General features: G+C 40.8%; 1 protein-coding gene across 1 annotated transcript in view; it reads left to right on the top strand.

The window, feature by feature from the left end:
• The first annotated feature begins 5406 nt into the window (after window positions 1-5406).
• dnah9l (dynein, axonemal, heavy polypeptide 9 like) overlaps window positions 5407-13809 on the top strand; it is a 34501-nt gene continuing 26098 nt past the window's right edge. Inside the window, exons 1-20 of the mRNA XM_075483653.1 lie at window positions 5407-5527; window positions 6176-6275; window positions 6611-6822; window positions 6928-7161; window positions 7385-7552; window positions 8584-8700; window positions 8941-9078; window positions 9355-9479; window positions 9703-9898; window positions 10615-10719; window positions 10843-11034; window positions 11382-11582; window positions 11731-12066; window positions 12175-12258; window positions 12353-12402; window positions 12490-12610; window positions 12720-12889; window positions 13065-13287; window positions 13368-13484; window positions 13678-13764. Of these exons, the coding sequence (XP_075339768.1) occupies window positions 5435-5527; window positions 6176-6275; window positions 6611-6822; window positions 6928-7161; window positions 7385-7552; window positions 8584-8700; window positions 8941-9078; window positions 9355-9479; window positions 9703-9898; window positions 10615-10719; window positions 10843-11034; window positions 11382-11582; window positions 11731-12066; window positions 12175-12258; window positions 12353-12402; window positions 12490-12610; window positions 12720-12889; window positions 13065-13287; window positions 13368-13484; window positions 13678-13764 (3069 nt within the window). The 5' untranslated portion in view covers window positions 5407-5434. The remainder of the gene's footprint in view (window positions 5528-6175; window positions 6276-6610; window positions 6823-6927; window positions 7162-7384; window positions 7553-8583; window positions 8701-8940; window positions 9079-9354; window positions 9480-9702; window positions 9899-10614; window positions 10720-10842; window positions 11035-11381; window positions 11583-11730; window positions 12067-12174; window positions 12259-12352; window positions 12403-12489; window positions 12611-12719; window positions 12890-13064; window positions 13288-13367; window positions 13485-13677; window positions 13765-13809) is intronic.

Below are 13809 nucleotides of genomic sequence, written 5' to 3' on the forward strand. Positions count from 1 at the left end.
GCTGTCAGCCAGCTCAAATGGGCTTGGATACAGAATGAGGAGACACCCAAGGGACACCCTCACTAGCCTTTGGCTCTGGATGGGCATACAAATGCAAGCCCCACACATTCAATCACGCACTTTTGTAGGCATATAAGAGCAGAAAGAGTTGTTAAAAGCAACAAAAATTGCTCTCTCGCTCACAGCAAGGAAGACATTTACTGCATCTGAATGAAGCACAAACAAAAATACTGTAGTGTGAAAGGGAATCATTTCTAACCAAAATACAAATCATACACAAAGACACACAAATGCATCTCCTGACACAGTGAGACATGGAATTACAGATTTCAGAAAGGACAAATTCCTTTGGAGCACTGCCATGGATTACTGGCTGCTACGGTCAGTGCTCACTGATGATGAACAATTTGTATTCATGTTCATTCAAAACATGTATAAAGCATGTAAATATGCATCATCTACACATGAAAAAAATCCCTCATCACTTACATCCAATGTTTAAAATGAACAAAAGGGGGAGTGACCATAGAAAGCACACTGGTTGCATTAACAAGGAAATCCTCTGATACAATCAGGGATGATTAAACCTTGATATAAGTACTTTTCTCTGCCATTAAACATTTAGGTTTAAATAAGCTCTCTATCAAAGAGAAGCATGCTTCCATCATCCATTTGTAGGGATTACATTTGTGGATATATCCTAACTATGGACCAAATGTAGGACTATAACGCCGGCAATGCACTTAAATGTCAGACGTCTAAGAATAGCTAATGCATCTCCAGTGACTCCATTTTAAATTGGGAGATGATTATGTCCATGTATTAATGTTAAACTCAGAAAGTGAGGCATCTTTAAAAGGGTAATCATTGCTCTGGTATTTCAAGTAACACAGTTACAGAAATGTCTCATTTTTCCATGTTTTTACATAAATGGCATAACATATGTAATAGGATGTCATGGCTAGGGTCACTTTGGATTACAGTTGAAGGATGCTGTCATAAACACTATACCAAACTGACCCCTTGTGGTGTTGCTGCACATTGCATTGGTTTGTGGACGAGGATAAACCAAAATCCTGCTTCATTATTCAGAATTTATCTATTCATTAATGGAAACATTATTCAAATGATAAAGTAACCCCTAAGTATAATCCCCAAACAAAATAAAGCACAGATAATTAAAGTATAACCTTCAACGATGTTGTAATACAGGGTGTCTATAAAGCCTCTTTACAATTTAAAAAACATATTACAAAGGCAATTGATGAGATATCTTAATCAGATTTGTTCTATGTTCTAGTTTTAATCACATTGCATTCGTGTATTTCAGGTATCCTGTTAGATGAACTCCTAAAAAATTGGCTACTCCTCAAGAAAAGGCACGATGTGTGTCATGGCTTATCGAAACAAAAAAAGGAACACGCAGACTCAGCAAAACTACAGAACCAGGTATGGAAGAGATCCACCGGTCACGTCCAGCAATTCATCCATGGCACAAGAAATTTATGGAGACAGGGACAGTGTTGGATAAAGGGAGGGGTGGACTACCGAGAACAGAGGGATGTTCCCCAATTCCATGGCCACCTCGTTCACCAGATATCACTCCCCTGGACTTCTTTCTATGGGGTTATGTTAAAGATATCGTGTATCGAACAAAGATGCGGGACATCACTGATCTAAAGCAAAAGATCACTGGTGCCATTGCCACCACTGATGAGGCTACGCTACAGCGGACATGGCAAGAAATAGAGTACCGTCTTGCTGTGCTTTGTGCAACTAATGGTGCCCATATAGAGGTGTATTAAATTAGTTAAAAAGACTTCAATATCTACTTCTCAGTTTGTAACAATTTCCACATCTTTGTCTGTTCATTTTCTTTTGTATTTTATATATTTTAAATTGTAAAGAGACTTCATGGACACCCTGTACATCTTATACTCATAACACTGAAAGTCTTACTGTGCATGTACCTTTCATTTGTAGTAATTACCTGTCCTGAGGGAGTCACTGTTGTATGGGCTCCTCAGAAGGTTCAGGTTACTTGGAATAGGGTTACAGGCTTTGCTGGTTGCACAAACGGACACCGCCATTTAGGGTAATGAAGCCAGTCCGTACACATTGTCACAGAGACAAGAGCACCTGTCCATCCAGGAGTGTATCATTTTTCCAGGTGACCAGAAAAGAGAGAGGAAAACAAAGTTTGGACAGTAGAAGAGTTCTTTATTATTATGTTTGTGGAAATATTCAATAACAGTATCTGATTTTACCAGGGAGGACAACTTAAGTTTCTACCTGTTATCTCACTCTAGAGTCTCTTGCCTTGTTTGGAATTTCCCAAAACAGAGAATTACGTGGCTTTTGTTTTCCTTGCTGCCAGCTGAGTCTTCATGGCTGAGGCCACGGGGACAAAAAGCGGAGGTATGAGCAGCGGAGGGGCTGGCGTCGTGCGTGTCCCTCAGGAGACCTCTCTCAAAACTGGGGTGGTGTTGTCGGATGAAAGAGTTGACTTCCTTCGGGAGCAGGCCTTCTGTGTGCTGCGAGTAAAGACGGATAAGTGGAACCGCTTCATTGGTGCGGAGGAGAACCAGAAGATTATATTGGATTTTCTGGACCACATCTGGACCAACAGGCTGCTGCTCTTTACTGGACCTGGAGGGACACTGCATGCAGGAGATGCTCAAGTAAGAAATACACACACACACATAGAAGATGATGAACACGGTCAGACAGAAAGTGTGGTCAGACACCTGCTTTTACAAATGTGTATCTATTTTCCCCATCACTCTTTTTATACTCAATTTTGCAGAAGATTCAATTATAGTAATAGCCTGGAGTAAATTTTTAACAGAAGAGTTCATCTATTGCTTCTGTTTGCACCGTGTGTACACTAATCTCCCCGAGGTGAAGACACTGAAACGGTGATTAGATGGCCACCTGACTGGTGCAACACAATTCATCAAAAAGTTAGCAGAAAAATGAGGTTCTCACTCATGCACAAACTGTCGCGTACAAATAATAATACCGTGAAAAGAGAGTAAAGCTCGTGAACAAGAAAAACCGATGATGTGCAGGGAAACACACTAAGTGTTTACATCTCATGGGCTTGCAGTCTACACTGTCTAACGTGCACAACTTTTGAAATAAGTCACTACTTATTTCTGGTGCTTTCAATGCTGTTGAAAGCATCCCTACTGTTTTTGCATCTGTGAAGACGTCCCCGCCGTGGAAGACCAAGCTGCTGTGCGTGCTGAAGAAAGGTGTAAAAAGAATCGGCCGCCAAGAATTCCGACACCAGTTGTGGTTGGGAGAAGTGCCTGGATATCCAATGGAGCACCTACCTGTAGTCATTTCTGAGGTTAGATAGAATGTGCACCTGTCACACGTGTTTGCTTTGGATACATGAGCGCTGTGGCTTTTAAAATCAACCTTTTTCCACGGCAAACATTTTGACTTTTCCACAAAAGGGAGGTGCTGCTTTAGCACATGACATGGCTTCCTGGGGCTGCTGATGGAACCGAGCATTTATTCGTTCCACCTGCGCTTTCCCTCCATGACAATTCAAAATGTATGTCAGGAAAATGGTCAATTGCTTGTAGAACAAAAGCAGAATGGATGCTGTGTGTGACACAGGATACCTGGGCACAATTACCGTGAAAATGAGCTTGTGTGTCCATACAGGTTCTGGTGTGCGTGTTATCCAACGGACTGAACCATGAGGACTGGCCCCGGGTGGTGTCTGATGACATCCACAGGCACCTCGAGAGGCTGAGGAGCAAGGTGGTGACTCTTAGAGGCCATGCTGAGGGGCGAACACTGCTGCCCCTGCCACTGTGTGTGGAGAGGGCACGGCCTCAAGATATTGTACAGAGGTTAGTGTGCAAGCGTAAAGAAGTGTACATTTATTCAAGTATTACACGCCTTTTTAATTTACTTTGTTTTTACCCAAAAAAATCCTGGGACGCAATGTTATTTTTACTGAACTGAGTTGATACTACAGTTTTAAGCTGATTGTTACTTTTCCAATTATTACTATTCTATACTCATTTATTTTGTGCACAAAAGTTTTGAATTTGCAGTATGAAATGCCTATTTATTTATCTATACACCAACAATGACACAGAGCAATATAATAGTTACTTGTACTTTGGAACTTTTACTTTTTGCTGTGTTATTCAGTGTAGAATTTTAACTTTTTTAAATTGAAACACGTCACTAATACATGCAAGTTATTAGAGTGACTGAGTTAGAATATATTGTCAAATTTGGAAGACAGGTGTTGAGTGGGTTTTACAGTAAAATAAGCATTTGTTAATAGTAACCTTTAACAAAAAAATGGCAAATGATTAATTAGTGCTCTTAAAACATTTTGGAGACAGCCCACAGGTGGATTGACACTCACCGCGTTTTGTTTTCAAATGTTCTTCATTGTCAGCTTAAAGCAAAAGAAAAAGAAAAGAATGTTTTCCGCATGATGAACTGACAATGTGGTGTAAATTTTCATTTTGCCAGCCAAGATAGTCGCAGCGATTCCGACAGCAAACTGTAGAAAGCAGCCTCTCTCGTGTTCCAGTTCTAGCCGGAAGTGACACGTTGCCTCAATTGTAACGTTCCAAAAAAAAAGAAGAGGGGGATAGAAATTAAACGTTCGGTGAATTATGAAATCATGTAAGTTAGTGTATGAATTGTCGGGAACTCAGTAACACTGAAGTAGTTTACCACAAGAGAGAGTAAATCTTCACGAGGGAGTCCGAACAGGGGATTTTTTGTACTGCGCACAAAATATTTTCCGCAGAATATTTCAATTTGCAAAAGTATTTTGGGAGTCTTCGAAGAACCTGTAAATTATTTCAGTTTACCTTTGTAGTTTGTCAGTATTATCAATATGTGCAATAAAATAGGACAAGCACAGGCGCATTAATAAGGGCAGCATTCCACTTAGAGAACGTTTTTTTATTTGTGCATTTGCCGTAACTGACGAGCATGCTCAGGTGCAAAAGGGGAATGCAGCCCTCATTAATACATCGGATAATAGCAGTAAACATCGTTTATGTATCACAAGTCATACTGTCATCATAATCCTCAACAGTGTGTGCAGCCCTAAAACTGATCTATTTCCACTGTTTGCTGAATGTAGAAATCAGGGTAAAGTTTAAATATTATTGCTCACAATTATTAGCTGGTAATAGACATTTACAAGATGATTATCATGGCACACAACTTGCTAAGAATTCTTTTATTCCTACTTCTAGCTTGCCCACGGTGCTTTTATACTTCATTGCTCACAAAGCTATTTTTATCCACACTGATTGCCTCACTTTCTGTCCCCTGCAGCCCCACTGGATGGCCACTGGACCGTGGCTTGTTATACTCTATAGAAACTCTAATAGTTCAATGGTCCGGACAGATCTGGAATGTGCTGAGGAAAGACTCTGGTATGCTACTGCTCCGCGGAAACCACCCAGGCCCCATTGTGGAACTCCAATTTTGGGCCACTCAGAGGGAAAACCTGCAAGGCATCCTGTCACAAGTATGACATTGACTGGAAGTTGTCCAGGCTGCATTTGACGCATAACGTAAACTAAAACTGCAACTGTAAAGTAACAGTAGTATTGAGGTGTTTTTCGTTCAATACAAGACTCATGTTCCTGAAGTTCAAAGTTTGAGTTGACAGATTTAAAAGTTGAATCTCTATAAACAAACATACATAGCTTATTTGTTTTGTGATTTACAGGTACTCATTTAATGGTCGTATTTTGTGTCATTTAATGTCACTCTTGTCTCTCTCTCGTCTCTCATCTGCTGTTTTACTGTGTATGTGCCTGCTCTTCTGTGTTCTTTAGTGTGTGACAGATGGAAAAAAAAAAGTCTCATAGTTAATGAAAATCAGTATCATGATGTAATTAAGTCATAAACTAATGCAAACAGAACTTGTTGGCATTGTTGACATACTGTTCCAGCTTCTGTCCTTCTATGGTTCCCCACATCAGGGAATGTATCAGTGATGTATTAAATTACAGAGGTATTGATATAGTATGTTAATGATAAACTATTGAAGTATTAGTTATTGACGGTGTGTGTTGTGTTGAGGGCTGCTTCTAATATTATACTCTTATGTATATAAATGTTAAATAGGAGAACAAAAATTTTTCAATCCTCTCAATTGCTGTGTTTTCAGATCCAGAGCTCCAAAGTGGAGCAGATCATGGAGATCCTTAGAAGAGTCAAGAGTAGTTACTACTCTGCCTTTAAGGACGTCTGCGTCAAAGTCAATGAGGGTAGATTACCATGACTTGTCATTTATATGCTAATTAATTCATTTCCTCGTTCTGTCATGTCGTCTGTTCCAGCTCATCTTCTCATTTTGTTTTACATAAGATGTAAAAGGAGCACTCATTGTGTTGATACATACTGCACCCATCATTTAGCGATATTAACACAACATGCCCCGTTTTTGTGCACATGTTCTTGTGTGTCATCGTGCTCACTTAACAATAGTGGGGACGTTGGCAATCATGCAGAAACATGACAACTAAAAACAACTATTAGAGCACTGTTCAACCCCAATTATATCAATGTTATCCACTAATGCTCCTGGACATTATTACTATAGCTGTGCTGGAAGCAGAAGACATAGATCTGTATCTACGACCTTTGAGGAGACAAATCAGCAGCTTAGAGGAGAGGAGTTTTCCACAGGTGGATGCTCTGCTGCCTCCTCTTTTTCACACTCTTTGCCTCATATGGAGTCATTCCCAGTACTACTGCACACCACAGCGCATGGTGGTCCTGCTGCAGGAATTCTGCAACCTTATCATTGAAAAGGTATGATAAATGTCTGTGAATATCTCAAAGAAAGGAGAGAGACAAGAGAATAAATGAACCAGCTTAAACACCTGATCATTATAATGATTGTTTGTCTGCATACAGGCCTTTGCGTATCTTCTACCCGAAGAACTGTTTAAGATGGAGCTTGAGGAAGGGATGGAAAGAGTGCAGATAAGCATCACAGTTCTGCGCACCTTTAAGCAGTTGTTTCACACTTACTGTCGACGGATACCTAATTACTACAAAAACAGCCAGAACATCAAGTTGTGGGACTTCCCGGCGACCCTTGTGTTCAAGCGTTCAGACTGCATCATGGGAAGACTTCTTATGATTGAGGTGTGTGGGCTCAGCGAGCAGAGTTTTGTGTGTGTGTGTGTGTTTTATATCAAAATGTGGATATGCACGTTGGGTTTTCAGTCCTAAATAAAGACAGCAGAGCAGCTTGAATCAAATTGGCATGGTTCTCATCTGTTTTAAGCATATGTCAAGTTTACGTCCATCTTTTTAGTATTTACTTGTCACCCATGTCCACGATTGTTGTTTCTCATTTCCTTTATAGGAACTATTTGCAACAGCTCTAGACTTTCTGAAGCTGGAGAAGGTCGAACTAGGGGGATCCAGGGGGAAAATCCTCAGTGAGATGGTCTTCAGCATGAGCGAGGAGTTTCATGACCGCTGGCGGACCCTGAGAGAGAGCAAATATGACCCCCTGGACTACACCAATGATGTGAGACCTTGTGAAATCGCTCTCGCTGTCGTTGATGTTGCAGTGCTTTTTATATAATAAGCCCCTCTGAGTTCTAATTCACAGTGATTCATAGGCGGCATTGAACAGCAACAGCCAAATAATCAAAAATTAACAATTAGGTGTTATTTTTCTGCCCAGCAGTGCAAGTATTGAAAGGTTGCAAGGCAAACTAGTTGCTAAGCAACACACAAGAATCAGTGACTGGAGTCATTATTAGTCCGTGCATCAATATTTAATTTACTAGACATAAATATTATTTTACAACAGCTTCTAGAGGGACTCAGAACAGGAACTCAATTTGAAATGGATTTGTGTCATCATACATTTTTGTTAAATGCGTGTTATTCCAGCCTTTACTGATTAACTGAGCTAAGGAGAATTTAAAGATCTGCACCGAAAATTAAATGGAATTAAAAATCGTGGAAAAATATAAATGGAATCCAGGCTTTTTTAATCACACTAGCAAGTGATAATATCTATCAAAAGTTACACAAAAAGGTAACACATCTCAATATTCAGATTAACGAGAACAGAAGTACTCACATTTGCATTGTTTATTGGGCTCGCATCACAGATTAAATACGCGTCTTCAGGTCTGATGAGGTCAATCATACAACATATAAAACGATTCTAGATGCTACACAGGTGTCAACCTTCACTTAATTAGTCATTATCCAACCATCATTTCATAATGTCAATTATACAAGCTATTCCCAGCTAAATACCACTTTTCCCCAAAATAGAATACACCACTGTCTGTAGCCACTTCTGAAAAAATAACTTTAGGTCAAGAAACATGTAAAACTGGAGTCATCATTCAGTCCATCTGCCATCATAGTGTTTATAAGTGTGTATCTTCAAAACATCTGTCAATAGCTTGTATAATTAGCATTATGAAATGAACAAGATGATTGGACAGTGACTGAAGACTTTACAGCTGAAGCACGATTTCGTCCCTCTGATTGTAAAATATCTTTAATTTCCTACCCTTTGCTCCTTTGGGTGTCCAGGATTTTGTGCGTCACTTCAGGCGTTTTGTGGAGCAGAATAGAGACTTTGACCAGAGGCTGGCAACCGTCCTCAATTTGGCTTTTCACCATTCCAAGAACCTGAAGTCAGCCTTTAAGGTCCGTCTGCTCTGCACCGACACCTAAGGCAAACCCCACTCTGCCTTTGGCGATGTAATTGCACGTTGCCAGTGTTGTGTAAAAAGACCAAGCGGACAACATTCAGTATGTTGGCTCGCTGTAATAACGATCATCTCTGCTCGGGGGGAATTTGCTCATTAGTGGAAATTTTTTATTTGGGTGTGTTGTTTTTACACTATAATGGTCTAAATTAACACTGCCCTTTTGTGTCCCATTTAGTTGTTGAAGATTTTTGGCACCCTACTTGAGAGACCCAGAATCCATCAGCTGTTTTCTCCTAATTATAATGTGTTGCTGGCCATGTTCAACCAGGAAACAGACGATTGTCAGTTTATACTTGATCAACACAGAGAAGGGGTAAAAAAAATCCTCCTCTAATATGTCTCAGTCATTTCTATATTGATTTAGTTACCTAAGAATAGGCAAAATACAGACAAATTAAATGTAATAACTACAGCAGCTTGCTACACCTAACTATGCCCTATCAGGGCAGTCTCATAGAATTTAAGTGTGACTCGTGTGACATTAGGTAGATTTTCATTCTTATCCAACAAACATTTAGGGGAGTGTACAGTATATTTCAAGAGTAATAGAAATATAATATTGCCATATTAATGAAGCTCTGTGTTTCAGCTGCAGGCAGGTTGTGCAGTCATAGGAAAAAACAAGCCCACCGTAGCCGGTAACCTGAAATGGTCGCAGGAGCTTCGATATCGCATCCTCACCAACAGGAGCAATCTCTGCGAGCTGGCCCATGCGTATGAACCATCTCTACTCCTAATGCACACAGACAAACACACACTCACATGAATATCCTTGGTGGTCTGGCATCAAACTGATCTATTGAATGAATATACCATACACTGATGTTTATATACATGTACCTGCACCAAGAGTAAGGTGGTTTAAAGCTTTAAAAGGATTATGTGATAACTGTATGTACATGATACAGGTGATATATGCTTGTGCTTGTCCTTCCAGGCCTCTGGGCTGTTCCGAGGCAGATGACGTGCTTCAGAAGTGTGAACGTGTTCTTGAGATTTTGGACAGACACGATGAGGATCTGTTCGCTCAATGGACAGAGGGGCTGGAGGAAATATGTCAAACGCACCTCAAAGAGTCGCTGTTGACGCTGGATATTGACACAGGCCTCTTCCAGATCAACTTCAGCCCTGCTGTAAGCAGAAAGAGTAATAACTCTGCAACAGACACATTGAACATATTAGTGAGGCTTAACCTTCACTTTGAAGGTGCATTTCTCACAGTTGCGAGAGTGTTAACAGAAATAACCAAAGATATGCAAAGACACAAATCAACAGTGATTTGTCTCTGTAATAGACTGAAGTCATTGGTATGAGTGTTAATGTACATGTCTTGGCTAAAGTTTTTGCTGTTACACTTTCACAACTACCTTACCTGCTCGTGAGATATTTAGGGAGCACCGGCAGAATGTAGGCGTGTGCCACCCAACACTTTGCCATGTCCCCTTATTCTGCCAAATCAACCAACTAATTCATAGCAAGTTTCCTTGTGATTATTTACCTGACCTGATGCCTAGGTTACCCTCAGCTCCTTTGGCTCAGTTTAGTTGTTTTTTGTATATTAGTAGATGTAACTATCTATGAGTTGCTAACCAGTGCAAGAAATATACACACATACACACGCTGTTCAGTTAGTGTATGTTATCCTCTGTTCAAAACAGTAACAGTTTAACTTCCACCTGGATGTGAGGTTTTTCAGAAACATCTGTATTTTAACCTCGGTTATACCTCTGGTTACTTAATCTGCATCAGTATTTACTGTATGATCAGCAATGTCAAAATGGACCATAATCAAAGAATACCCCAACATACCTGATGAATTTACCATTTTTCTTCCTGTTACTCCCCCCAGCTGGCATCAGTTCTAAGGGAGGTGAAATATCTAGGATTACTAAAGATCCAAAACGTTCCTGAGGCAGCCCTCCATCTCTATTCGAAACGGGAGAGACTATACACAGTGGGTAACAAGCCTTCCTCGTGTTAGATTAGACAGTGTCTGACAGCTGTACTGGGGAGATTTATGGCTAAATAAAATATGTTGAAAAGAAAATCTGCGTTTAAGCTGCTCTCTGTCATGTAGTACACGCAGACACTGACCTTGGTGACCCATTGGTACAACAAGCTCCAGAGTACCATCCTAGCTGTAGAGCTGGGATTAGTCAAAGATGAGATGGATGGGATGAGACAGCAGCTAGAGCCAGCCCTCCGTGGGCTGACCTGGGCTCAAGACGACCTCTGGGACTACATTAAGGGTACACGAGAACTGGTCAAGGTACTGAAGATTTCTAATACGATTTTAGAGAAATGTTTTCAAGTGATTAGATGTCGCCACTGTTTTAAAGCATATTTACACAATTCTTGTTTATTTGTTGAAAAAAGGGATGTCTCAGCTTTTTGATTTTGGTTTGTACACGTAAAAAAGCTGTCAATTCCCTTTTGTTTTTGCATGAATCTGGCACGCTTCTTAAGTTGTCCAAATTGTCATTTAACATAGTTTGACCTGTAACCGCAGTACTTCCTTACAACGGCAATCATTTTAAAAAAAACAAAAAAGCAATATGATGCTGTTGACCACGAAATGTAATTACTAGTCATGCTTGTTGCTCCTGTCTCTGCCAGAGCATTTCCAGTCGTGTCCAGAAGAGTAAAGCTAATGTGGAAGCCATTCAGGCTCTCATGGGTAAATTCAGCCACAGGGCTTTCATCATCCGAAAGAGTCGGGATTCTAGTCTCCTCATCTTCTCTGACATAGATGAGAGTGTTTCCAAACAGCATGCTCTCATCAGCAGTGCAGGGGAGCAGATACACAAACTACTGCAGGTATGCTTACATCCTACCCTTGATGCTGGAGAGATTACTTTTGCAAATGCATTAATGTAAATGTAAAAAAAACTGCAGAAATAGTCCTGTCAGGGATTTTTTGGGGTTTCTTTTTTCCATCTAACATCATAATTCTACTATGCTGCAGGAGAATCAGTCTCTGCTCGGCATGACGGATCCAGACAGTAGTGAATGGCGGGCCTACACAGAATATGTTGACCGTATGATCCTGGCAGGCTTCACCAGCGCAGTACGCTGCTCCCTGCAGTACCTCATGGACAACACAGATGCAGCCCAGCATATAACACCACTATTTGAGGTCCAGCTGGTACTCAACAGCAATGAAATGACCTTTGACCCCTCGTTGGACCTAAGCCAAAGCGGTAACTTCTACGACGTTGTGGATAAAATGGTGGCAAGCATCACCAGCGTGGCATCTTTTATTCCCAGAGTGGCAGCCCACAAACAGCTGAATAATTATCAGGTGTTGCACGAATTAGATTATAGACTTGTCAGACATACACAAGAGCATAAATCTATTTGCTTGTACACAGACCCATGTCATATTCTGTCTTGGTTTCCCATTTTGTAGTTTGACATAAACCAAATTAAGGATTTGTCAGAGATGTGCCACATCATACGCTCACGGGCACGTGCAGCTGTCACTAAGTTAAGTGTCTCTTTTTTTCTCCTCACTCTAAGAAAGGCTTGTTTGTAATTTCTGCATTCAGTATATAAATGTGGATATTGTGTTGACTTTTTAGGTGAAGGAGTACCAGGCTTCATTTTCAAGCTACCGCTATCTTTGGACTGATGACAGGTCAGATGAGTTTGAGTACTGAGGTAGTGATATAAAATTCTCTCAACACAGGATTGCACGTTAAAGGGTTTTTCTCTACATTTGCAGATCTGAATTTATGAGGCAGTTCCTGCTTTATGGCCACGTTTTAAGTACAGAGGAAGCCGAGCTGTATGCTGACTATGAACTGAAAAAGAACCCACCCACCCTTGACAACTTTAAAGATCAAGTGTGTTCTGCTTTTGCGATTCATTTATAATTCAGCCTTGAATTATTTAAGCGCTCTTTGGGACAGTTTATTTGTACAGTCATAGTCACTGTGTCATTCCTCCATCCAGATCAATCTGTTTGAGTCTCTGTATGTGCGAGTGAGCAAGATGGAGGACAAGAAGGTGTTTTGTGGCTGGCTGCAGCTCGACATCAGACCATTTAAGCACACACTGATGAACGTCATCAAGAAGTGGAGCTGGATGTTCAAAGAGCACCTTCTCAACCACGTAAACCAGAGGTTTGGCAGTAATGCATCTCTCCAAATGTGCATCATTTACAACAACAGGAAAAAAATAGCACATTTATTTACCATAATGTCAACCACTTGTTTGATATTATTTCATTTGTATTTTATGATTCACAACCACGAACTTCATCATACCTCATTATCTCCATTCTTCCCTATTTCACAGCGTAAGGGAATTATCCCGATTTATCCAGGACACGGCTGCTGGTCTTTCTGCAAAGGTGTCGGGTGGGGATTATGCAGGGCTTGTAAACATAATGGGACACCTCATGGCCATACGAGACAGACAGATCAGCAACGAACAGCACTTTAAACCCCTCAAGTCCACAGCTGAACTCCTCAAGACCTACGGACAGCAACTTCCAGACAGCGTCTACACGCAGCTAGAAGTGCGTAAAAATGCCACGGTAGCTGCTTTGTAAGGTTGTCAGAGCAATCACTTTCTTTGCTTCTTTGCCACAAAACACAGGAACTGCCTGAGAAGTGGAAAAGTCTCAGAAAAATTGCCTTCACGGTCAAACATGAAGTGGCACCACTGCAGTCAAACGAAGTTTCGGTCATACGCAGGAAATGTGTCCGGTTTGAGGTGAGGCTCGGTGTGAGGAGTGTAGGATGTCATTCGGCCAACCCCCTTACAAAGAGCTTGATATACAAACCTTCTTACTTTCTTTCCTGCATTATATATGACTCCATACCCCTTCTGTGCCTGCACAGTAGCAGATTGAGGGGCAGTGGAAGATATGCATGGATTCTGAATTTCCCGTATTTTCACATTTCAGGTCAAGCAACATGAGTTCAGAGAACAGTTTCGCACTGAATCAATCTTTAAGATCAATGTGGAGGACCCGTATAAACTAACTGACAAGGTAGGCAGTGGAAGACGTTCTTTTGCGACCTAAAAATAGAACAAT

Source organism: Odontesthes bonariensis, chromosome 14, assembly GCF_027942865.1.
Source record: "Odontesthes bonariensis isolate fOdoBon6 chromosome 14, fOdoBon6.hap1, whole genome shotgun sequence".
Classification (NCBI taxonomy): Eukaryota; Metazoa; Chordata; class Actinopteri; order Atheriniformes; family Atherinopsidae; genus Odontesthes; species Odontesthes bonariensis.